The 26,708-nt window shown below is 41.5% G+C and overlaps 1 protein-coding gene across 2 annotated transcripts in view; it reads right to left on the minus strand.

The window, feature by feature from the left end:
• LOC148013861 (Tetratricopeptide repeat (TPR)-like superfamily protein) overlaps positions 1–26,708 on the minus strand; it is a 49,578-nt gene that overhangs the window by 12,747 nt on the left and 10,123 nt on the right. Inside the window, exons 3-10 of one of the 2 annotated variants that reach the window (XM_087667310.1) lie at positions 14,482–14,574; positions 14,288–14,389; positions 14,049–14,192; positions 13,832–13,926; positions 13,574–13,709; positions 11,754–11,858; positions 11,498–11,604; positions 11,355–11,406 (exon numbers count right to left, since the gene is read on the minus strand). In XM_087667310.1, the coding sequence (XP_087523436.1) occupies positions 11,355–11,406; positions 11,498–11,604; positions 11,754–11,858; positions 13,574–13,709; positions 13,832–13,926; positions 14,049–14,192; positions 14,288–14,389; positions 14,482–14,574 (834 nt within the window). The remainder of the gene's footprint in view (positions 1–11,354; positions 11,407–11,497; positions 11,605–11,753; positions 11,859–13,573; positions 13,710–13,831; positions 13,927–14,048; positions 14,193–14,287; positions 14,390–14,481; positions 14,575–26,708) is intronic. The other variant, XM_087667311.1, reaches the window with a different exon arrangement.

Here is a 26,708-nt window from a genome sequence, read left to right on the forward strand (position 1 = left end):
TCTCTCTGACATAATGGTAATGTACCTCAATGTGTTTCGTGCAAGCATAAAACACAAGATTTCGTGCCACTAGAATAGCACTCTGACTGTTAGAAAGAATGGATGTGGGACCCTCCAAAGAAATCTATAGATCAGCCAACAATCTACACAACCATACACATTCTACTGTTGTAGTGAAGGCCTCCCTATACTTAGTCACACAAGACAAGGTAACCACTGTAGGTTGTTTCTTACTTAGCCATAAAATGCATGAACGGCCCAAAAAGAAACAGTATCCAATTTGCAGCCATTGCAATGGCACATCTCACAATACTCATATGGGATGTAGGAGCAAATGTCTCCTAATAATCAATACCCTTTTTCTATGCATATCCCTTGGCTACCAAATGTGCTTTGTATTCGTCTATAGTACCATCACCTTGCACTTTAGTTTATAGACTCATTTGGTTCCAATGGCTTTCTTACCATGGGGCAACTCAACAAGATCCCAGATATGATTGGTGGCAATAGAATCCAATTTTTCTTGCATGGCATGCATCCAATGTACATCCTACTAGGCTTCTTCAAAGGAAGTGGGCTCATCATCATCTAGCAATGAGCTCATGAATACATATTTCTCACATGAATCATCTACTTCCAAAAAATCAGCCGAATGGACTCCCCGTTGCATGATGTGTTGCATGTCTACCAGCCCTTCTAGTGTGCTAAGGCAAGGAAGCGTCCATTTTATTCTCGTGGAGATTTTGTAATAGTCATCTTGGGATTGTTTTGGTTGCATTTACATCAGCCCTCTATTGCTATATTGCATATTCCACTACTAGAGGTAAAGCATCATCAAATCCCTATTGTTCAGGAGCATGTGATGCAACAACAGTTTGCTGTAATAAATCTGTCCAGCCATTTTCAGCATGCTCAGACCCCAAAGAAAGTGGTACAAGGCCTTCAAGTACATCATCAAGTTACAGGTGGTTGGTATTTCAAACTGATTATGCAAAAAGACCGCATTTTCAACAAAGATCACATCCTTGCTGACAAACACTTTCTTCATGCGAAAAGACTGCATTTTCAACAAAGATCACATCCCTACTAACAACACTTTCTTCATCCGTGGATCATACAAACGATAACCTCTGCTTTCTGAACTATAGCCAATAAAAATGCATTTTATGGCCTTGTCATCAAGCTTCCCATGAAGCTCCTTCAGTACATGCACATGAGCTATGCATCCAAACACTCCAAAGTAATCAACCTTCGGTTTCTTGCCATGCCAAGCCTCAAAAGCTGTGATAGTCTTTAGTGTCTTTATAGGTTCACGTTTCAAAACATGATTTGCACACTGAAGACTCTCTAACCAAACTTGTGTAGCAGCCCTTTGCTCTTATGCACGTGTCTGGTCATCTCCATGAGTGTGTGATTCTTTCTTTTAGCCACTGCATTTTGTTGAGGTGTCATCCTCACAGTGACTTGATGCATAATGCCATGCTCAAGCAAAAATGTCTCAAATGCACAAGACATATACTCCCTCTTTCTATGCATAGAGTTTGCACCTTTTGACCTCTTTTTGCTTGCAATTTTACCATCGAGTGTTTGAAAGCATAAATACATTTGATTTTTCCTTCAAACCATACACCCAAGTGTACCTAGAGTAGTCATCGACAAATGTAACAAATTACAAATGACCACAAAGTGCTCTAATCCTAATAGGACCACACACATCAAAGTGTATGAGCTGCAATGTCTAGACAACACGCACTACACCATCCTTAAAAGCAAATCAATGCAATTTCCCAAGGATGCAACCCTCACAAGCATGGGGAGGTGGAGTATCGAAAGTAGGCAAAGCATCTACCATCTCACACCTCTAAAGAGTAATGAGACTACCCAAAGCTCATGTGACCAGCATGGGGAGGTGGAGTATCGAAAGTAGGCAAAGCATCTACCATCTCACACCTCTAAAGAGTAATGAGACTACCCAAAGCTCATGTGACCATAGCAAGCGTGCCAAAGCTTCACATTCTACATAGCGAGTGTAAGAGTGCTACTTGCTAGAGCATTATGATAACTCCTCTCATATGTGCCAACAAAAATAGGCCCTTATAAAAGGTACGTGACAATCAAAGAGCATAGTCCATCTCTTTGTCACTAACAATACACTTTTCATCCCCAAAGATGATCTAAAATCCATGCATATTAAAAGACGAAACGAACAATGCTTTCATTTTGATACCAGGCACAAACAAAACATCAAGAAGCATGAAATTTCAACCATCTGCAACACTGATCAACACTGAACCAATGCCACATACATCATAGCTATTGTTATTTGCAAACATAAAATGTTTCCCTGCAAGGTCTGAATGCAAAGATATGAACAAACACTTCCATGAAGTGATGTGCCTAGATGCCCCACTGTCAAAATACCAAGTATGCTACATTTCAGCAGCACTAAATGCACTATCAGCCATGGATGTGTCAAAACTTCATATCAAGAAAGCATAGTCTTCCTCTACAAAGTTGGTTGTAGCATCCCCATCAGAAGACCAAGTGGTGGATGTCTCCTGGACAGCCAAACAAGAGTCCTTTTTCTTCTCCTTGGCTAACCTTTTCCTGCATTCATAAATATAATGTCTTGGTTTCTTGCAATAGTGGCATTTCTCCTTTTTCTTTGTCTTCTTTGTCTTTTGGGCAGCCTTGTTTGATTGCTGTCCTGAATCAGCCTTTCGCTAATTTCTTACAAACTACTTTGCTTTGCCCTTGCCCTTATATTTAGAGAGCATGACAACATCCCCTAACCTCATAGCAACATTTCTCCAAGTATGTTCCTCTTGTAATAAGAGGCATTCCAACTCCACAAAAGTAAGAGACTACTGCCCCCCTTCCAAGATAAATTCAGCGAGGTGTGTAAACCAAGCTAAGACTCAAGGAGTGATTTCAGATTGACATTCACCATTTCTGCATCCAAAACAACCTCATCAATGTTCAACACTTACTCGCAGATATCCTGCAACTGTGTGAGGTGATCATTCATACTTTCACCCTCATCCATATGTGCATTAGCCAGTTCTCTCCATAAGTAGGAAATTTTGGCTTCATTACAAGCTGCAAACATGTGTTCCAAAACATCCCAAGCTGCATTGGAGGACTTGCATAACCATATATGAGGTATGATGGCTCTCTCAATTAACAAGGCAGTCAATGACAAAGCCTATGTATTTTTCGAGTCCCATCTCCTTTGGTCTACTGTAGGAGAAGCAAGAGCAGCAACTAGAGCAACAACACAAGCAGCTGGCTGCCCTCTAGCACCACACTAAGGTGTCTAAGGTGCAAGCTCACCCGGTCTCAGTAAATCACTTGTAACATAATCCCAAAGATCCTTGGTATGCATGCCCAACATTGAATGCAACAACTTAATGCTGGAAATCCTCAATTTTCTGCTGCAATTTTCATATTTAAAAGAATTTCTCTGCTCAATGTCACACAAATAGCAAGATAATGCTGTTGCAGCACTTGTCCAATGCTTTGGGGTGCATCCCACGCAAAAGCCCCAAATCTCGGAGAAGAAATTCTGAGAAATTTCAGAGATTTATACTTACAGCCTAAAGATCTGATAGAACATTGCCTCAAGACGTGTGTCCACAGCAAACTACTTCTTCAAGGCGCATTGGGATGCATGCCAAATGTAATATATTAAATATAAAAAAAAGAAAAAAAATTCCGCCCCACGGCGGCATATGGTGCTGGCGTGTGTGAGGGGGGATGGAGGAGCCAACAAGCTCCTCGCTGGAGCTTGCTTGGCTCCCTCGCCATGCAGCCTAACAGGTAAGGGGGGGGGGGGGGGGGGGGATTCCCTCCCCTCCCCTATTTAAAGAGGGAGGGCTGCTCGGATAAAGGTAGAAGAGAGGAAAAAGGCTGGGATTATCAGGTTTTGCCGTGAGGAGGTCGTGAGGCTGTTGTGACGGCGACTCTGGGAGGTCCATTGAGTGGAGTGAAGGAGGAGGGAGCTGCGTCGCGACATCTACCCCGAGCCCAAACGCCGCCTGCTTTCGTGAGGGTTGGCCGCCGTCGTCAAGCTCCTGTTCGCCACGTGCTGCAGGCCCCTAAGCCTTAGAAGCTTCTTAGAAGCTTCTAAGGGGGCTAATCAAGCCCCCTTTCACCCCCCTTATAACCCTTTTAACCTTTTCACACCCCCCCCCCCTCATAACTCTTTCTTTTTTTCACAACCCCCTAAGCTTTTTTTTATCCCCCGTGTCCCCATTACTTCTTTCTTTTTCCCCCCCGGACCCCAAATCCAAACCATCATCATGGGGCCCGGATGTTGTCCCGTGAGGAAGAAGTAGCCCGTGAGGAAGAGTAAAAGAGGGAAAGTAGAAGGAGTGAAAAGAAGGAGTGGAGTAAAAGAGGAAGAGTAGGGAAAAGATAAAGAAAAGAAGGAGTGGAGTGAAGGAGGAAGAGTGGGGAAAAGATAAAAGATAAGGAAGGGAAGTAGAGGATAAGGAAGGGAAGTAAAAGATAAGGAAGGGAAGTAGAGAGGAGTGAAGGAGAAAGGAGTAGTGTGAAAGAAGTAGGGGGTGAGGAAAAGATAAAGAAGAGTAAGAAAGGAGTAAAAGAGGAAGAGTAGAGAAGGAATAGAGGGAGGTAGAAGGGTAAAAGGGAGGAAAAAAAGAGGAGTGAAGGAGGAGGAGTAGGGAAGGAGAAGGAAAAAGTAGAGGAGGTGCAAGGAAAGAGAATAATTTCCTTCTATACCTTTTACCCCAAGCCAAAGTTCTCCAAGGGTTCTCGTGGTTGCAAAACCACACTCATCCATAAACTTTTTGCCAAGTATAGACCCTATAGGACCTTCTTAGGCTTTGTAAATCTTTTCCTCCGAAGAATCTAAGAATCTAAAGGTCCTATCATTCCTTCTCGTGATCAACCATTTTAACAACACCTTGCCTCGAAAGAGAGACGGTGGAATTCCAGAAGAAAGAGTAAAAGCTACCTTCACATTCGAACTACGATGCCGTCTAAGAAAGTCCAAGGAGTAGCTGCGGGAGGTTCATCTCCCGGTATCCATATGGATATCTCACCCCAAAACCAGGTTTTTCTTCTTGGCTTTAATTCGGTTTTAAGTCAATCATGCAAAGAGAAATTGTTAGGGATAGGATATATTTGTCCGAGTTATTTGTAATAAAGGAGTTTAGCTTATTTGAATGAATGATAATGTATAGAACATAGTTTCCTTCGAATAGCATCATGCATTATAAATTACGAGCAAGATTATCTATTTACTATAGTAGTATATTTCAGTTAAATCCTGAAGGTATAGAAATTGTATCTCACACCATTAGTCCTATTCCTTTTTGCGACGAATCATTGTAAATGATTAAAATCATGAAAGGTTCTTTTCGTTGCTCAAATTACTAGGAAGTCATTATTGCTAATTGCACATCTTAGCAAGGGAAATGATTGCTAATTGCATGAGTTCGTCTGCAAGGAAAAAAGGAAGATTAAATTGAATTGTACCGACTGAAAAATCAATTGTCACAAGGATAACAAAACCGTGATGAGGGGATCAATATTACCTTCCAAAAGATAACCAAACCAATCTAAACTTAGAAATACCATGCCCGAAAAAATATGCCTTGGAAATGATTTAAAGACCAAAGAAACATTCATACATTAAGCACTTGACTACTTTTCTTATTGTAGGGTCAATAAATTTGTAAAGATAAAGAACTAGGGTTTGTCCCTGAGGTTCTTAAAAAGAAACCCTAGGTTCGACATACGTCAGCTTAAAGAAACCTAAACGGATTATTTCAACGTAGGACATGCACAGCAAGTTTGAAGTCATGTAGTCTTGTGACTGGTTCACAAGACGAAAGGGTAAATAACCTCAACAAGGATGGTAGATCCTTACGCAAGTTATCTTGCAAAAGGACGTATTCGTGAATATCCTTCTAAATAAGGAAAGTTATAAACCCGAAACTAAAGTATCTAATGAACTTTAGGGTTGACCAAGTTGGGTTAATAAGGTACGCCCTAATCCAGACTATAAAGGATCTCGCCAAGTTACAAGATACCTTGGAAACGAGTGTTGATACACTCAAAAGGAAAGAATAATTCCTTAGCAGTTTGCCAAACAACACGGTTGTTTACTGGAAATGTTTGTGCTTGCTAGAGATTTTAGAGCACTGTTTGAATTATGAATTACAAATTAAATGAATACCTATACTTCAGGTTAAAGGCTTGAAGGGAGAGGCAGTTTCAGTTACCCCCGACTGCCTGCCTAACCCTAACCAAGGGGGCCGTTGACCGCGCCGGGAACGTGGACCGAACCCGCCGCGAGAGGTCTCTCCGTTCAGCTCTACTTGGAGCAGGAGGACGCTTGGGTGCCAGGGGGGGCTCTGGCCGTAAATCCCTCGCCTTCCAGGTCCTGCACAAGAGGCTAACGTCACTCGGGATTGAATCTTGAGGCCCGAATACTAGTCTACGGGCAGAAGCTTGGAATAGTGATCACTGTGGATTACTGGATAGCCTTCGGGCACATTATGGACAAGCCTACGGGCAAAACACCTTGTATTTCAAAGATAACAATGATGATATGTTAATAAAGAACTTGTTTGATATTGTTTTTCTATGTCACGTGATAAGATTACGTGAAGGAACCAGTGTTTAACCGATTAATTAAAGAAGCTGGTTGTTACATGTCAAACTAATGTGTTAGGTAATTACATAACTAAAACAAACCGAGGAAAGTGCGGAGGATGGGCCATAGGTCCCCGTCTTGCGGTTGCGTGGTCCCAGTTAGCCGAAAACTTTTCTCAAAGAACAGCGAGATGATCGTCAAAGAAAACGAATAACGAAAGCGATGACCTAGAGTTATGTCTTAACCGATTTATGTTGTTTTAGGGGAACGGAATGGGACTATGCCTTATGGCAGAGAGGTTGAGCTTTGCATCCCTCTCGTTTCCCATTCTCCTTGAACCAAGTGCAGCGTGAATCCGCTTCGGACCTGGTGTTTCTGCGTAAAGTAGTTCGCTTGGGTCCGACGCTAGTTGCTGTTAGGTAATGACCAATCAAGAAAACCCTAATTCCGGTCGATCCTAAGTGGGAACGGCCAGGATACTTCTGCTACGTTGCAGACACGGGAAGACCTAGATCGCAAGTTCCGTATCATTCCATGGGAGTGTCGGGCTAAGCTTTCTAGACATCCTTTCCGATGGACTGCTAAGACGTGTCCTGGATGATATTAGTGGACACGTTACACCAAATGCCGGCATCACAAAAGCCTCAAATTTTTAAATGCTTCCAACTCCTCAAGTAGTGTGTCAAGCAATTGAGGTGGTAACACTATTGCAAAAGCACGTGTGCCAAAGGTGGCGTCTCGAGGGCGGGCGGAGCTAAACAAGGTAGGTGGTGGGAGCAAAATTGGTTGCTCAAGCGGAGAAGGTGTAGGGGAGCAGAGGCGGCATCAAGCTGCACAAAATGGGTGCAGGGCGACACAACTAGCACGGAGAGGGCAAACAACTGCTAGTAGGCAACACCATCTGCAATAGGTAGCACAACTAGAGGTGCTAGGGGGCATAGTGGCAGAGAGGGTGGACGGCTACTGGGTAGCGATGGCAAATCTGGGGGTTTAAGTTGCAAGGACAGAGTGGCAACTCCTCCCCTCTTCCTCACAGGCTGACAAGTTGCACGACCTCAAGTCGAGCCGCACCGACTAACAGTGGTGGTGGTTCAAGATCCGCATGATATGTGCTACTATGATACCAAATGTTGGAAACTAACCAACTATGGAGGAGAGAAAAATGAGAGAGTGAGAGTGAACTAGACAAAGCGAGCTAAAAATGATAGATTGTACTTGTTGAACTGAAAGTGTTGGAGTAAAAGCACAACCTTAGGTGTAAGGTAGACCAAACCCCTAATTTAACTGAAGTTGGCTAACTCTAGAACTAACACTAGAAGTGGTGACACAACTTATTAACATAGTTGTGTTCACACGACAAACCAACTGACTAAAACATTGAGCACTACCTATAGAATTGGCAAACTCTAACAAGAAGAGGGAAAGAAGTCATTGCATGAGATAAAGGCACCAGGAGAATGTGCATCCTCCAGAAGCCCCCTTTGAAACCAAAATTAACAACCCAATTTCAAGCAATTTATTGTGAAATAGAACGTCTTATTTTATACAAAACATAATTTTCTATATTCCTTACAAGTCATCACTTTCTAGTGATTCAAATACCTTCTCGAAGAATGGACTTTGATAGTGAGGAGGTAAAAGTTGGATCCAAAGCATGGTTTGAGGAGTGGGTGATTTTCAAATGCTCATTGTGTGATCATCAAAAGTGGCAACAATGAAGAATTGACCTTCAACACATAGAGAAGAATGGGGAGTTTGGCATTAAATCATTCAAGTAAGGCCTAAGCACGCTCTCATCTACTAAAAAGCACACCGCAAGCCTGGTTGGACAAGCACGTGAAGCAAATGGACTCCAAGAAAGGCGACCCTGTGTTGCTCTATTCAATAAGAGGCCATAAACAAAAGATAAATTTTTGAGAACTTAAGAGCCTTCTATGTATTGATAGCCATGGAATCCACACTCTCATTATCGATGTTGATATCCCCCTTTGAAAGAGATAAGAGGTCCGAGGGCACCACCAGAGGAGATGGTGGGGGGATGGGTAGGAACCTATGGGATGGATAGTAGCCGGATGGGTGAGGCAATGGGAAAATGTTGAGGAGGACCTTGCAAAGTAGAAGTGAAATGGAGTCAATAAAGTAAACACTCTTAAAGACCTATACAAAGTACCGCTCTTGTGTTAGCATCCTCAAGCAAGAACAGGCTACTCTGTAAAGAAAACCTGTGCCCCGAGATGAGTAAGGCAATACACTAAGAGGAGATAGGATCCCAAATCTAGAACCATGGAGACCTCAACTACGATTCTGAGGGTTAGTTGGATAGAAGCAGTATGGTGTCAACACCATTGATAGGTACAGATGAAATGTCACATATGATGATTGTATCCTACTGAGAAAGGAGATCTTTGAACTGCTCACATATGGCACCATGTGACTCATAGCATTGCTATCCACGTGTCAAGGCCTTTTTGAAGATGAGATATCCCAAGAAGAGTTCTCCAACTAATGGATATGAAGGAAAATTGACTCATAGGTAACAAAAGAACTAGATGTGGATGATGTAAGAGGCTCCTTTGCTCCATCTTTTGCACCAAGACTAAGGTGAGGATAGTTCTTCCGGTCCTTCTCCTTGGGATGTGAGGTCTTCCCACACTTTGGACGCTTGGGGAACCCTTTACACTTGTCCTCTTTATCAGAATCGACAGATGACTCCCTTTGTTCTTCCTTTTTTTGGTCATTTCCTAATGATTGTCAATTTCCAAGGTTGGCTTAGAAATCTTGGTCCTCCTCGTGTTGTCTTCTAAGGGGACTGACTCCTCTAGTGAGATAGTGTCCTAAACTCTAGAGGTGAGGAGACAAGTACAAAACACATCGTATTTTAGTGATGAGATGTGATGGCAGAGTCACAGCTAGGTCTTCCAAGGCAACATGTTTACCTAGGGATGCAAACTCATCCTAGGTCTCCTCCATCTTTGCAATGCAATTCTTCATGGTTAGGAAATTTGTGACAAAAAGCTTTTGCAACTTCATCTTGAGAGTGATCCTGTGGATGAATATCTTGACTTGGTAAAGAGAACACAACCAGTTCTAGACCCTGAAAGCATAACAGATGCATCAACTATGGATAAGAATACAACCGGTTCTAGACCTTGAAAGCATAACAGATGCCTCAACTATGGATAAGAATAGAATCATGGCAGCTCTAAAGAGGAAGGACTAGGTGCACAAATTGAGCTGGTCCCATAAGGCTGGTGAATCCTATGTAGCTCCAATCATTGGATCCACTAAGAGGTAGGGAATAGGGAGAGTGACAAAGTTCTAGACATTGGAAGTGTTTAAGATACATGTGATCATGTGTTGTGATAGGGCTCAATTCGAGCCTTCAAACCTGTCTTTCTCCAAGAGTTGGGGATGAGCGTGCACCTATAATGATGACTATCCACAGAATGGAAGACGAGGATAATGATGAGATGGGAATTATGAAGGGATGCTGGATGGGAGGGTGGACTCACATCTCGATCCACTTCATAATCTCTGTGGAATTGAATTAGTTAAATGTGTGCACAATCTCGCACATTATTTAATTCATAGTTTATACATAGAACCTTAACCACTTGTGGACCTGCCCATATCCAGCACAACTCATGCAATGTCCTGGATATGGGCACAAAGTTATTGAGTTAGAAGGTGATCCAAGGACTAGGGGGAGTTTACACCATTTTTACCTCACATGGATAATGGTGGTCAAACCCACTGTGTGAATGTTTTTTCTTAACAGCAGCAAAGCCTAAAAATGGCAAAACAACAATTTGTATGTGAGCCATGACACCAGAAATTGTCAGCCAGCGCACCTGTGAGAATCTATTGTGAGGTGTGCATAAATGTCTCGCTAACCTACCCACATCTGATTAATCCGATTAGAAGTTTGCTTTCCATGGTCCTGCCATTTGTTGATGTGGCATAAGTTTTGCAGCCAATAGAGAAGGCAGATAAAGTAAGGCCTAATTTATTTGTTTATATGGCCCTGAGTTGAGCACGTAGCATAACAAGAAACTAAAAGCCTGAGTTAGCATGTTTACTATGGCAGCTCAAAGATAGAGGTAAGCTACAGAACAGGCATGTATGTAGGCATGCTTGCAATAAAGATTTCTGGGGCTTAGAGCAGATGCAGTGGTAGATTTAGTCATAGATAAGTGTGCTGATTTACAAATAAGCTGTAAGCAGGATCTGACTCAGAGGTCTAGTTGCTTCTGGCTTCTGAATGTTGTGAGTAGGGCACAATGAGCTGCCTGTTTAAGAACACATATTTTATAAAACTGAAGCTCATAATGCTCCCTCTGGCTTCTGAATGTTGTGAGTAGGGCACAATGAGCTGCCTGTTTAAGAACACGTATTTTATAAAACTGAAGCTTATACTCTGCTTAGAGAACCAGCTTAAAAATTCACTTGCGCCTGCACTTGGTTTTGGTGTTACAGCAGAAGCTTTAGCCAAACCTCAGTCTTAGAGCGTTGATAAGACCTAATGTTTATCTAGACCTGTGATTGCAGAACATTGTGTAAACATAATCTACATAGAGCTACCATCATTTGGAAGATGTTTATCAGATAATCACATTGCATGACAAGCACCTAGCATAAATAATAGTCATGTAACCACTGCCTTATCTGAGAGTACAAAATGCTTGCAACCACACCGCTCAACAGTTGCTTTTACAGAACAAGAGCTCACCTTCAAAGCCATTTGCAGTTTCTGTTTCTCGATGGAATCTGAAGCATTGACTCTGTTTGTAATTTCAACAATTCACAAGCTTACAAAAGAAAAGATAATATGTTGTTACTTAGCAAATTTTCCAATAAACTTTGTTATCTCACCTAATCTTCAACCTGTTTAGCAGAGATATTGACTTACTAAATTCACCCAAATAAGATAGTGCCCATAGCCCTAAGAGGTCCAATAGCCACTCCTTATGCCACCAAGACTGAACAAGTCATCAAGGATAACAAACCCTTCATACAAGTAGGACAAGAGTAATGAAAGTTCCAAGAAACCAGATTCAAAGGGCAGCTATTTCATAGATCTGTTAACTTATAAATGTAATCAAACGAGCTGCAAAGCAGTCTGTCTTACTGTATCACAAAGCTGTTCTGTTACTGCTATTGTGCGTATACGCACACAGTCATTGTATCCCCGTAACTGGAGGCGCAACAAAAGACCAAGCGCATTTAAAAGGACCTAGCATAAAATGAAGATGATATGAAGAACTGAAACATGTCAGCGTATGTTATGGAGATGAAAACTTAAATATTTTCTAGTTGAATTGGCTGTGTAACAAAAGAATCTGCAATCCACAATCATATACAGAAACTTTGAGAACAATTTCAGAAGCTCACTGCTACAAGGATCTTGATCTAATGAGCAGCACTAATCCACATATATTCTCCATTTTAATGAGTCTGGTGATATTCAAAATCTTGCCCAATTATTTGATATAGCCTTTAAGAATTCATATCTAGAGAAGTGAGATGATAGACCCTGCTCTGTTCCTGATTTTCAAAGAAGCAACCTAGTGGATTCATTTTTAATTCTTTTTTGGTCTTGTTTGTGGATTGGGAAGCAAGCATCCAATCTTGAGCTTGAGATAAAAAGGAGTGGAGCAGAGAACATCCTATGAGAGTCTTTTGACTTGCAGAAGTTCTTCAGGGCAGGTAAGCTCATGTTAATTGTAAGTACAACTGGTCCATGCACATATAGATAGGCAACACCTTTGCCTCATTTTCGGTATTATGTATGATGTATTCCTCATGGTCTATGTATCATGTATGCTTAGTGCTGGAATGTCTTTTAAGTTTTCTAATATATATGCAGATTGGAGCCCTGTTACTCGATCAATGCTCATCATTTGTAACTCAATGTTTTATGTTGTTCAATCTTGTAATGATCATGTATGATGTAAAATGTTCATGTGACATGAAGGTTTAAAGTTTTGTGTGAAATTTGAGTAAATGGTGTTGTGTGCATTGGTATATCAAAGTACCTATGTATGGATTTGATGCTCAAATCTGAAACTACCCCCCGTTCCTGAATTGGCCAAAACTTTGAAACTCCGTTTTTTGTCATTTTCATTTCCCCTGTTTCCAAAACTCGGTGCTACTATGCACAGCATAAACAAACACAACCCTGAACCAATGAGAGATGATCTCAAACATAGGGTTAGTGAAAACTTCCATCATTTGGTTTCAATCATTCAGTTTCAATCAGCAATTTTCTTCTCCCTGCATTTGCAGTTGATTGGAGAGTAGGTTTGCACTTTCAGCTAACTGTGAGCAGCTTTGCACAACTTCAAATTGTCAATTCAATTCATTGCATGGTTTATTTACCAATGTGGTACACCTTAATTTTGATTGGACAATTCTTGGCTGCAATTAAATTTCACGAACAATAGCAGTGATCTCTAATCTCAGTTCATGCATAATTTTAACCATTGGAGGTGGGTGTTGTCTGTCTCTGTCAAAGATAAAGTTTCAAGGGGATATGGGTATTGTCTGCCTCTAGCTCAGTTTGTGTTGCGACAAGAGAGAGTACAAATTTCATGTTACAACAGACTCGGTTATTTATGTTAAGGTGAAACAAATAGTCATCGCCCCCAAACTCCATCACAATAGGAATGGCCGTGATAACCTTTTTGGGCTAAAGCATGCGCAAATCACCCTAAACATGAGCTATAGCAAAATAAAATCATGCCCATTTCAGAAAATAGCAGGGAAAACACTGAAAGAAGGGAAGGGTTATCCTAACAAGAGGTTGCAATAGGTTAGTTAAAAAGCTGTAGATGAAAATGCCATATTGGGTAGGAGACTGTACTACCATTTTCTTCAATGACAAAATACAAATCAAAAGAAAAACCAATGGAAGACTTTAAGCAAGTAGATGGCCTATTTTGTAAGGACCTGCACAGATGTACTGGAATCTTGATAGTGAGCAGGCCAGATATGTCCATCATAAATTTCTAGCACTTTGCCCAAAGCATGTTCACAGCCCCACTCCATATATACAAGAGCAAGATGCCACCAATTGTGACTGTACCTGAAAATCAACAGGAAGTCCTCAGTTTTGCAAGCTCATATTCAAAGGCACAAATCGTCAACCAAAATTTGCATGCAGATGTCCAATTTTAATGTCTACTTAAAGACCACATCCAAATTTACATGAATGAGCAGCAGGTATTCCAGGATTCACTGTTTTTCTCCATGAACAGAGCTGCTTCCTGAAATCGGCATCGATATTGAAGCACATGACAAAGCTGCAATAGAAACACAGATTTACTAACTATTCTCATGCCAACAGATGACAATTCAGCCATTTAAAGTGCCATTCCACAGCATCACTGAAAAGGGTCATAACAAATCACTTGTTTGTCCTTACTGCATGATGGGCCCAATTGTCCTTTGTCTCTATTGCAAGTGCTTTCCTTGCTGCAACTTCTGAATCATCAAACTTCCGTGTTTCCAACAGGGCAAATGCAAGCATCCCATAATAGTACTTGGCTTCTTTATTAGCAGGTAAAACCTATTGATGGAAAATCTTCAATCTCATCTTACAATACAAAACAAGATGCAAAAAGTGAATGTATCAAATCGCACTGTTGTGCATTTCCAACCCACCATCAGTGCAAGTTCCAGCGAGTCTTTTGATTTTCCCATGTAAAAGCAAAGTATTTGGGCTCTCTTCAGTGAAACTAAATCTCTTGGAAAATGTTTCAGGATCTGCATACAGATACATCCATTTACGCCCTACACTGTCATGAAAAAAACAAAAAATGTTGTCCCTTTAACCAATATTAAATAAAACAGTTCACCTCAAAGTGAGCACGTAATGCTACATCCCTTTTCCCTTCAATAAGTGCAGTTATACCAGCAACTACCATCTTTTCATATGAAGTTGCCATAACCTGCATGGAACAGCAACATCCTATAGTGATTGATGGAAACATGGTAATATCAACATTCCAACATTTCATGGCTGAATCGTTTACCTAGTAGCAATGAAGTGTCATACACGTTTTGTGACCTCTTATTAAGCCTTTTGATGTCAACTGGCCTCATACACAACTCATTTATGTATCAAAGAAAGAACTCTAGCCAATCAGAAAATAAATCATGCAGTTCCTATCAAGCCAGCTTCAAGTAAAACTCTACACACCTCTGAGAGTGCACAATGGAAGATCATAAACATGGAATAACTCATCAATGATTCTAACTTGTAAACAAAGGCAGACAGCTCTTGGACTCCTACTGCAGTCATGAAACAGCTGCCCTGCTAAGTCGGTATTGACCTGACAACCAAATGCACTTAGCTGATGCGATTGCTGTGCGAACTGACCTGACACAGTTGCTGAAGAGATGCCAGACTGCTGCTTTGTGACATCTTAGCTGATTCTTGTTACACTTGTGAAGATATGCTAGGATTTGCACTGAGGAAACACAGCATGTACAACCAAGATTTAAACACAAAGACTCTGACAAGGATAGGCAAAACTCAAACCCAAAATGTAAAACGCAAAACTCAAAACTCAAACACAAAGAGAAGAAACTCTGAAGTGACTGAATGCTGTAAATAAATGTAAGTGTGTACAAAATACCCAAGGGCAAAGCAATGCACTGTTGGAGAGTGACGTCCACCACAAATGGATCCCAAGTGCTATGACCACCAGTCAGAGTGCAGAGTGTGGGAAACACAAAATGCTGATCATCAAAGTGTTAGGGAACTGAGGCGACTGCAAAGGATGGTGCCTAATGATGAGGGCGGCAACAAAAAGCTGCAAATGCAGCAATAGCAGAGCCGCCTCGAGAAGGAAGAGTACAACCAACAGTCGCTTGCAAGCAAGACGGCCAAACGCAGGCTCCAAGAAGTTGGCTGATGCCGATGAAGAGCATTACCAATTGTCGCCTGGCTGATGAGGGTCAAACGCAAGCAGTACAAGGCAATTTGATCACTGGCAATGGTTGATGGGACCAAACATAGAGAGGGCACCAATCAGTGGGTGACAATTCTGAAAGAAGGCACCAAGCACTGGAAGAACTAATGGAGGAGTGGCAATTGAAATCTCTATTGAAAGAATGAGGCTGGATGGTGGGCAACCTATCTATTTATAGATGTTGAAGGGTGCCCCAAAAAATTAGGGTTTTGGGGGACCACTCGATATCAATGACAAGAGAAAGATGATGAAGTATCATGGGAAGAAGGATCGTAGTGTAATCCACTGACGGAAATAGTGTAGGACCCATCTAGGGGTGCTCTGCAAAATGGGATGCATAGTATGCTACATGCTAAAGAATGCTCATGCAGCAGGTGCCACTTGGACAGTGTCCCTCGTGGGGAAATTGTTTGCTTGCCCAAGCGCCCTAGTACAAAGATGATGAAATCATGCAATGAATAGGGGAAGGTACAACAAGGGGGGGGAGGGCTGATGTTGAAGACAACTATCAAAACTTGTAGAATACCAAGAAAGGTAGGAAACCCCTCTCAACCCAGATGTCGATGCCAAAGAAGGAAGAGGAACCTGAGGATGTCAGTATTTGTGTGGTACCAAGAATCATGTGAATGAAAATTATGGAGCATCCCTACTGAAAGAGCAAGGATAGAAGACACCGCCATGATAGTCAAGAGAGGTGCTACACGATCCACCGCGGGAGGGGTAGCCTCCATGCTGGTGGAAGAGCAAAACTCCAAGTAGATAGAACCATGAAAGTGTCAGAAGTGGAGCAGCGGTGAAAGCATAAACATGTGCTGAAATAAACTGCTGAAACACAAGACAAAAAGAAAAGAAAAGAACACGATACAGATGAGAACTCAGATGTATGCACGGAAAATGGAATCCATATATCTGAACACAAGACAGTCGCATACAATAGTGAGTCACTGGCTGCGTGGGCACTGGCACTGGCTCTGGCTCCTCTCTCCATAGAGTCTGCAGATGGTGAAGTGAAGTGACTGACTGAGGAGGAGCCACTGAGTATAAATAGGCTGAAAAAGTGGGGAGCAATAATGCTGGTCGGACAGCATTAATGCTGGCCGACTAGTGCATAAAAATGCTCCACTGGCATAAAATGCCACACCAGAAAAATACCTAAAATACCCAATAAAAATGCCCAGCCCAGATCAAGCTCAGACTCACACATGAGCTGACAAATACTCTGCTAACAGAAAGGAACAGCGTATATATCCTATCACGAGCACAAGAAGCACTAGGGCAAGCCTATATATTAGCCCTACATTGAAATACAAAACTCTACAAAAGAGATCAAAATCTGCAAAAGCACACAGGTGAGTAGTGAGATGCTCTAAAAAACAAAATTGAAAATAAAAGAAAGCAAAGCTTACTGAAAGTGCAATGCAATGAGTATATATCTATGCAACGGAAGTCTAAAAAGGGAAAGGCTAAGTATGTGGCCACCATCACATACGGTGAGGTGCAGAAGGGGTATCCTAGAAGGTACATTGGATGCCCAAGGAATAAATGCATAAAGTGCAATAGACGAGCCACTAGTAGACCAATTAGCCAATCCTTCAAAAGTAGTGAAGGAGATAGGTTGCTAAGACTGTCTGCGTGCCACATATCCAATAGCTACTAGAAAAAATGGAACAGATGGTGCAACAGCCGGAGGCATAGCCCCACTAGGCAGACCGGTTAGAGTGGAGGCAATCGCAGCAGTCTGTGGTGGTTTCAAGGAGGAAGACCTTACACCTTGGTATGACACTTCTCATCCACATGGCCCAACCTCTAGCAATGTGTGCAAACCTATTTTTCTTAAGAATTTGCTACCAAAGGGGGTCATGTTTCTTTGGTTCCGGCGGAGAGAGTGGTGTCACCCTTGTTTTGGCTTGCCTTACCATCTTGCAAGCTCTTGCCACTGTTGGTTTTCCCTCCCGAAGAAAAGGCAACCAACCCTCACGCCTTTGAATGGATGTGTAAGAAGGACTTCTTGTAGACTTGATCATGCAACCTCGCATAATGCAACAACTCGCACTTCAACTCGTAGAAGGTCGGCAATCTAGATAGTGAGATAATGTGCTGGATAAAATGGAAGTATTTGTTGGGCAACTTGTTCAAGAAGAATGTGACCTTATCGTCATCCGACTTCCAGGAGCCAGTAGTTGCAAACTTGGCAAGTAACCGCAAATAGTAGGCCAACTTGACTTTCAAATCATCCCCTTCCCTAATGGAAAACTCTTGAAGCTCAAAATTAAGTTTAATACGTCGAGTGCGATCTCAAGCCGCATAGCGGTCGATGAGATGACTCCAATGCTCAAATAAAATACAAGGGGAAAATGTTGTAATTGAGAGTGAAATTCAAGAAGCAACCCCTACATTAACTCAACATTGATTGTGGCATTCGGGCTCTCCATTGATGGATGTGATCACGGTGAACTAATCGAGGGTCTAGCATAACAGTACCAACGACAAGGTCCCAAAGTCCCTGAGATTCAAGCACTTGTTGTATTAAGTTCGACCAAGTGGTAAAATTCAACCCGTTAAAAGTATCTTATCCATGAGGGCATTCTTGGCCATTGCAATGTGAGTAGCAGTGCTAGGAGATGGAGAAGATGTGTAATGGGGGTAGGCTGATAGGGTATATTTCTACCAATACTTCTCCTCCGAATGACTTTCACACAATGTGGGCACTTCATCGTGGACATCTTTTCATCCTTCTTCTCAACAATCTTATCATCCTGCTTTTTATTATTAGCCTTCTTGTTCCCCCCTCCTGCAACTGTTGAGCTAAAAATGCATTATAATCTAATTGGCTCTTTAATTACACCCCAAAATTCACATTACCAAACTTTCATGAGAAAAGAAACGCAATCCTAGAGAATGTCTACATCCCATAAGCCAAACCCTCATTTGGGAGGACCCATCCATCTATAAATAGAAAGGCTGCCCACCATTCAGCCCTATTTTGTTTTGTAGATTGTTAGCACCCTGTCTCTGCTCTCCACACCCCCATCACCCAAAGGATAACTCAGTTTGAACTGCTGTCCATCAACTGGCTCTTGCATCCAGCCCTCATCCTACTGTTGGCGATTGTTTCCAGCCAGTCTACACTATCAAACATTATCCACATGCTGTGTTTTGCTGCTGCCTATCACCAGCTACTTGTGTTTCACCATCTACTGCTGTCCATGTCATCATCAGACAACTTTGCAGACATCCTCACCAAGCTGGTCAATAGACTGATTCTCCAGTACTTACTACCATGGATTGCAATGGGTCCTCCCTCCTCTTCTACTTTAGATTGATGGGGGGAGGGATTTTCCTCTAGCTTTCCCTTCCACTTTGAGAGGGGTTGCCCTTATTCTCTTAGTGGCAACACGATTTTGATTGCAGTTTGCTTCATTAGCATTATTGTTTTTGTATATCGTATCATCATCTGCATCATCACGATGACTATGATTGTAAAACAATGCTTGGACAAGTGAACAATCCCCCTATAAGGGCACTATCCAAGTGATACCATTGCATAGCATTTTGCATGAGTATGACATCTTACATTGCCTTTTGCATTACCCCATGCATTGGCATTCTGTTCTTGTAAATATGTATCTATATGCATTTATCCCTTTTCAGGTCAAAGAGTGGTCGGCTCTATATCCACCATTTCGTGGCTATTGCCTTAATCTCCTAGACAGATGTCCACATCATAAAGATAGCTGTGTTTTGCTGCAGCAGCTATTGCCTTAATCTCCTAGACAGATGTCCACTGTTCTGCTGCCTGTTTGCCACTAATCCAACTCCAAACTACTATGTTTACTGCTGCCAAACATATCCGGAGGCTCTCTAATGCGTTTCAAGATCCGTCAAAGTACGAAACTCTCTCCAACACACTCTCTATCTCGGTCCTAGAGACACAACCATATCCCTCCGATGAGATAGTCCTACCAAGGCATGCAAGCTCATCCCGCATATCCTCCAACTTATTAATGTGATCCTTCATAGAAGAAGTATCATCAACAAAGAGCATCCTGAGTTTCTTCTCTAGGGTAAAACAATGGGCAAAGGTCCTTTAATGGTAGAGAGGAGAGCTTCATCCACAACTCCACGGTTGTCCAAAGTGTGCCCACATGTACAAGAACAAAATCTTACAGGCTCATGAAGGCAAAACATCACACTCGAGAGTTAAACCAATCCCATAACGCAGCCTAGTTCATCGTAGAACCAATCTTGGGATCCTCCATCTGCCTAGGAATACAGGTAGTAACAAAAGACCATAGATCGAAGGTGTTGAGAATGCACTCCACTTTGCAAGACCAAAGGGAGTAGCTAGACCCGTCAAGTTGGTCTTCTTTTGGCAATGAAGAAAGGACAAGCACCAAAATGGCTATGTGACGGCCAAAAGCACGCGCTCTACAAGAAGCATATAAAGAGGCGAGAGTGGAAGGCGGCTGCTCCAACCTTCAAGACCTAACAAAGTGGATGGTTGTACTCTTCTATCCTCATTTCGCTCATTGTGACGATCTTGCAACTAAGAACGCTAATCTTTGTAAGAATAGACAAACTCCTCATCTAAGTCATCAAAACCATTGAATTGGTGATACTCCATAGCTCTTGTACACCTACAAACACACTCAAAAAATCTTTATAGAACACCCAAACAAAGCAACAAGGTCACATTCTTCACAACAAATCTACTCCAAGCAGTAACCTAAGTGTAATCTTCTTTTTTTAGAGTCTCCAAGTCCTCACTTTGGTAATGATACCATATAAGAGTCCACAACAGAAGAGAAACACCAACAAAGAGAGAGAAATAAAGAGAAAGATTGCAAAGAAGGAAGAGAATGAAGTGATAAATCTGCACTAAATCTAAATGGAAGAGCTGAATACAAAGAGTGAACTCATCAGTCCCTACATGCAGCCCAAGGCGTCAATGAGCACACCAAATCAGGCTGATGACCAATAACAACACGGGAGATGGAGGATGGAAGTCGGAGTATGCTAAACCAAGTTGCAGCATAAAACCTATGAGCATTTTCACAATAGTGCTTCCAAGCACCTTACTTGCTTTCATGACTTGTTGTATCATATACAAATGTACAAAAGGAGGGACCCGTTGTATATGCTAACAAAGCTTCGTATGCAATCAAAGGCATTAGATAAATTTTCATTGTTGTAGATAGGAGTGTTACCATACTTCAAAAGGTTTTGTATATGCTAGGTATAAATAAATATTTTCCTTCAATTTCAACCATTTCATCTGCTAGTTTTATGGTTAAATTCCATACAGATCGATGCAGTGTGTGGGATACTCTCGTTGTCAAAGGTACATTGTATAATGTTCATCTTTCTATGTAAGGGTGGCAAATGGCCAGAACACCCTACAATTATGCTTAGGTTGTCATTGACAAGATGCCCAAGAGAAATTAAAAGTTTAATTGAGCCGTCGGATTGATCGGAAAGCTCAAATGACTAAGACTTTTACACTCACATAGTCACATTGAATAGAAGCCTATATAATGAGTGGTTTCAAAAAGTGAAACCATATGCTAATAATCAAAGAAACACACCATGAACCAGTGAACCTAGATAATGAAGCTCTCCAAAATCTAAATTTGGCAACTCCTAAAATTTAAGAGGTTATTAATTTACAAAGTTACTCAAATGGACATTCTGTTCACGTCGAAGGCTCCCACAATTTCATAAGGAACAATTTTATCTTCAGTTACTATCTCAAATTCTCAACCATTTGAGAAATTTTTAAAATAGAAGGTTTAGAAGCTTCTTTCTCTAGAAAAGTGACATGTGACATCTAGAATAGGACATGTGTCATTTTGAAGAGACAATTATTCTTACACTTGTCATTTTCAACAAAAACTTGTCATTTGTAGCCTCTACTTTCCATTTTTGATTACCCAAGCCCCACACCTACATATTGAAGGTCTCTCTTTTCATTTGGAATAAGTTCTCGTGTTAAAATTTCAGCCACATACTTTGTACTCTTCTATCTATCTCTCATCCAAGAAGCACTTTCTACTTGGCTTAATCTAATTCAAGCACTAAAGAAGAAAATCAACTTGCTGCCGACTTTTTAGAAATTCGGATTCCAAAAACCTAATTTTCTGAATTGCAGCAAATGATCCCTTTTGTATATGGTTCACACACTCTATGCCCGTGGTTTGTATCAATAAATTCTTGTTAGCTAAATGACTTCCATTCCCAAGTATCTTTGCGTCATCTTTGACCAACAGATTGACATTAGGTCTCCTTAAATGCCACTTCTCTAGTGTCACCAACTAACACTTATGACCAAATGAATGACCTAGACTAACAACTGGCACCAGATACCACCAAGTACTTGTGCAACATAACTTATAGCAACTTTTGCCTTTGATATCCTGTCATGAGGACATGTATTTTTTAAAACCTCACTTAACATGTGGATTAATTTCTAATCACATGATTAAAAAAATAATGCACATGTGAGATGCAACTAGGGTTAAAATAAATTTACAAGCCCGAGACCCGAAGAAATTACGAAATGTTAAAGACAAAAGTTGCTATAAGTTATGCCACACAGGTACTTCGTGGTACCTGGTGCCAGTTGTTGGCCTAGGTCATCCATTTGGCCATAAGTGTCAATTGGTGACACTAGAGAAGTAGTGTTTAATGGTACCTAATGCCAATCCGATGGTCAAAGATGACGCAAAGACACTCGGGAATGGAAGTTGCCTAGCCAATTTAATTATTGGCCAATCAGATTATTTTTCAAGGCACCGAAATAATTATTAAATTAATTTTCAACATTTAAAGACTAAAAATTAATATTTGATTATAAAAAATGCTAGAAAAACCCTTTGGGAAGGCTGCCGCTTGTCGAAAATGCCCATGCAAGACTAAAAGACATCTTTAGAGGCTGAAGAGAAGCATTTCTATAAATTCAGCCTATAAGGGAGAGAGAGGGGAGATTGCTAGTCTGATTTGCAGCCATTGGAGGATCTTCTAAGGCAACCAGGGGCAAAAGAAGACCAATCAACAGGAGACAGCATCTACAGCCTGTTGAGGCAAAGCAGCAGCAATAAATGACTGATTTTCTTCAGTTCTTTGCATCTACATACTGTTGTGGCAGGGCAGCAGTTGCACTTGACTGCTTTTCAATCATTCTTCGCTACAAAACTCTGAATTTTCTCTCTCTACAGCTTTCCCTCTCATCTCCCAATCATTTCATAGCCTTGCTTTGAAGATCTCACCATTTGGACCCTTGGAGACTGAGAAATTTCAGATTTCTCTGCTATAAACCCTAGTTTACAACAGAAATTAGGGTTTAGCAACAGCCTCGGAAAGCATGCCAAAAATTGGAAGCTCCAAGGCTTGGATTCAATAGGACCGAAGGTGAATTTAAGCTAAATTCAAGTGAAGGACTAGCCAGCCATTGAATTTGGGGCATTTTCATCGTCCATGAAGTGGGTAAAGGCCAATTGAGCGCCTGAATCAAGGGGCAAAATAGATTGAAGACTTGCTGGTCACTTTGGATAGCAAGGGGAGTTGAAATACCGAAAAGGATTGGGAGAATCCCATTGTAAATCAACTTTTTCTTCAATAAAGCTAAAGAAATACCAAAAAGGGCGCCAATTTTGGGGTCAATCGGGTGTGCATTGTCCAAGATCAGTAGGTAAATTTGTATTTTCAGATTTGCATTTATTGTTTGCTGCTGTAATTAAGTTGTAATCAGGGATTTACCACCCCATCCACGGAAGGAAGGCTGGTTACATGGTTCCATTGCCGGGATACCATCAAATCCTTTGAATTGGTGGGCCCGTGGTACTTGATTGCAACTTGGGACTATTGTATTATTGATGAAATTGTTCTCAGCAGTGAATCACAGCAAGCATGACTTCACATGGTGATACGGGATCAAGTGGAGAGGATGCATCACTCCTTGGTCAATCACATGGTGAAGGGGGAAATGCAATGATTAATGTTGGGCATGGTTCTCAACATGGACAACAAGCTGAAAATGTGGGAAATGACCCAAATGTTGGCACTTCAATGCATAAAGAGGCTGATGACCAGCAAGGGGCTGAAGAATTTGATGATAGCTTCAAGAATCGGATGTGTACAACAACAATCTTTTTGCTGAATTGGCTAAGGATCCCCAATTTACTCGATTCTTGAATGTCCCAAAGAAGGACAACAAAGACAAAAAGAAGAAGACACCTTCTACAACTTCGGGACAGCCACAAGAACCGAAGGAAATGCCTAAGCCTTCTTTATAAGAGCCCAAAATGCTTGATGAGCACAAACAGTTGGTATCCGTGGGGCAGCAAGTGCAAATGCATGGCCAACTTGGTACTGCCAATCCATGGGAACATGGGCAGCAAGGCAATTATGCACATGCAAGCATGGGACAGCAAGGATACTTTGGTGGTGGTACCATTTTTTATGCTATGATTGGACAGGCACCGCATACGGGAATGTATGGCACAAATCCCTATGGTATGCAACAGCCAATGCATGGCTCACAACACCCAATGTATCCGGGTAATGCAAGTGGAATGCGGCAGCATAGGCATGATGCTTGGGGCACAAAGCGGACCCTATGGATATGTATCGGCACCCCCAGGGACTGTTGGAGCACAAGGATTTGGTGCTGGTCATGTAGGTGCTTCAGATAGTGTTGGTTTTCATGCAAATATAGCCAATGCACCCTTTTTGCAGCAGCCCATTTATGATAACTTGACTCCCATAGATCAATCAAAGGACTGTGATGAAGGTGGCAAAAGTGTGAAGTTTGAGCCTTTTAGTGGTGCACAAGATAGGCTGAAAGCACTTGTTTTTATTCAGCAGTTTGATGCAACCTATTCTGGAAGCAACTTCACAAAGGCATCTAAGATACGCAAGGCAGCCACATTTTTTACGGGAAATGCAATGCAGTGGTGGTCTACACTCCTTATTCAAGGGAAGTCACCTACCACTTGGGTCCAGTTCAAGCAAATTTTTGCTTCAAATTGGTTGACAAGTACCTTTGAAGTAGACATTATGACATCTTGGAATCAGTTGAATTCTAAAGACTGCAAGAGCTTGGATCAATATAATAAGAAGTTTTGGGATGCATTGTTGCTAGTTACTTCTTATCGCACAGTACCCCTCCATGAGCAGGTGGAGAAGTATATTTGTGGTTTGCCAAAGGGTATTCGGGATTTTTGCATTGAGTCCACTGTTTTCAGCATGTCTCAACTTATAGAAACTGCTACTATAGCCAACACATTGCTGCATGGAAAGGATGTAGGATTCCACGGTGATGATACCAAGTCACATGTCAAAGAGGCAAAGGCTGAGAAAAAGGGTAAATCTGAAAATAAAGCTGAAAATCGGGGCAGATCTGAAAAATAAGACTGGAAAGAGGAACACATCGTAGAGAAAGAGTGAGAAAAGTGAAGCACTGTCACGTAAACCTCAGTTGTCGATTGTCAATATAGTTTATCACACCGAGTTGGATGCCATGAAAGAGCAATATGTTGTTGATTCGAACTTTGCTAATGTTTATGATCAGCTTTGCAATGGCCAAAGGTATAGATACTTTGTGTAAGAGAGAGATTTCTAATGATGCATGGACGACTGTGTGTCAAAAAGTAGTTAAGGCCTAGAGTTATCACTAAAAGTCGCGCTCCTCTGTATGCAAGACATAGATGTATTGATGCCACGGTCAAAGCAGTGGAGCATTTCTTTTGTTGGCCAGCTTTGAGGTATGATGTAGAACAGTTTGTTAAGACATGCATCATATGCCAAAAGGAAAAGCATGATAGGCAAAAGATGCGGGGTTTGTTGCAGCCCTTGCCTATTCCAGATAGGCCTTGGCAAAGCATTGCAGTGGACTTTATTTTTTAGCTTCCTAAGACACCTACAGGGAATGATGGGATATGGACGATCATTTGCAGGTTTAGCAAACAAGCCCATTTCAATCCGATGAGGAAGAAAATAAAGACTGATCATATGGCACAATTGTTTTTGTAGAATATCTTTAAGTATCATGGTATGCCAGAGCCGATCATTAGTGATCGAGACCCCCAGATGACCAGTTTATTTTGGAAGGGCTTGTTTGAGAATATGGGTACCACGCTGAAATTCTCATCATCCTTCCATCCGCAAATAGTTGGTCAGTCTGAGGAAGCAAATTCCAGTGTTAGATCTTTTGAGGTAGTAGGGGGTGGTAAGAAAGTACCCCCTATTTTGCACATAAAATATACGATCTTTGAGTTTGACTGCTATGTGGAAAGTATGGATGTAGCTTATCAAAAGGTTAAATATGCACTTCAATGACCATAGGATAAGCAAAAGAGGGCAGCTAATCACCATAGACGTGCTTTGCAGTTTGCAGAGGGTGATTATGTATTGCTGTGTTTTGAAAAGGCAAGGTTGAAAAAGATGAAAGGAAGAGAAAGATTGTATCCGATGTTGAGTATGAGATACTATGGGCCCTTCCACGTGTTGGAGAAGATCAAGGATGTGGCATATCGGCTGAAATTACCTCCACATTGGTGGATACACAATGCCTTTCATGTGGAGCTTGCTTGGATCTTTTCATGGAGATGTGCCACAGGATGTCTGCTGAAATTCAGCCTAAGGTTAAGGAGCTAGATGAGATTTTGGTACCTGAGCAGATTTTGGCACATAAGGAAAGAAAGATCAAAGGTAAAGTTTCCAGGAGATACTTGGTGAAATTTCAGAATTATTCACCGATGGATACCAAATGGATGAAAGAGGATGACTTGGCAGACCATCCTCAGTTCTTGCAACTTTATCTAGATGCCTTTCAGTTAGAGCCGACTTTAGTTCGGGCTCTGTCAGGTTCAGCAGAGCAAGGGTCCGGAGTATTGCCTCATGCTCAACGGGAAGGTACCACTTCCACTGCTCCAGTTATGGACAACTCTCGTATGTAGTGGATCTCGGATGTATTTAGCATACATTTAGGGTACTGTAGCTGAATAGTATGTTTGCCAAGAGATCACTATTCAATGTAGTAGTCACTATGTTTGATATACAGATCAGTATGGTTTTCAATAAAGCTCTGAAACTGTATATTTGCATCCATT

The sequence above is a fragment of the Lygodium microphyllum genome, chromosome 25, assembly GCF_053477565.2.
Source record: "Lygodium microphyllum isolate KBCC chromosome 25, Lygodium_microphyllum_v1.1.10, whole genome shotgun sequence".
In the NCBI taxonomy this organism is placed as follows: Eukaryota; Viridiplantae; Streptophyta; class Polypodiopsida; order Schizaeales; family Lygodiaceae; genus Lygodium; species Lygodium microphyllum.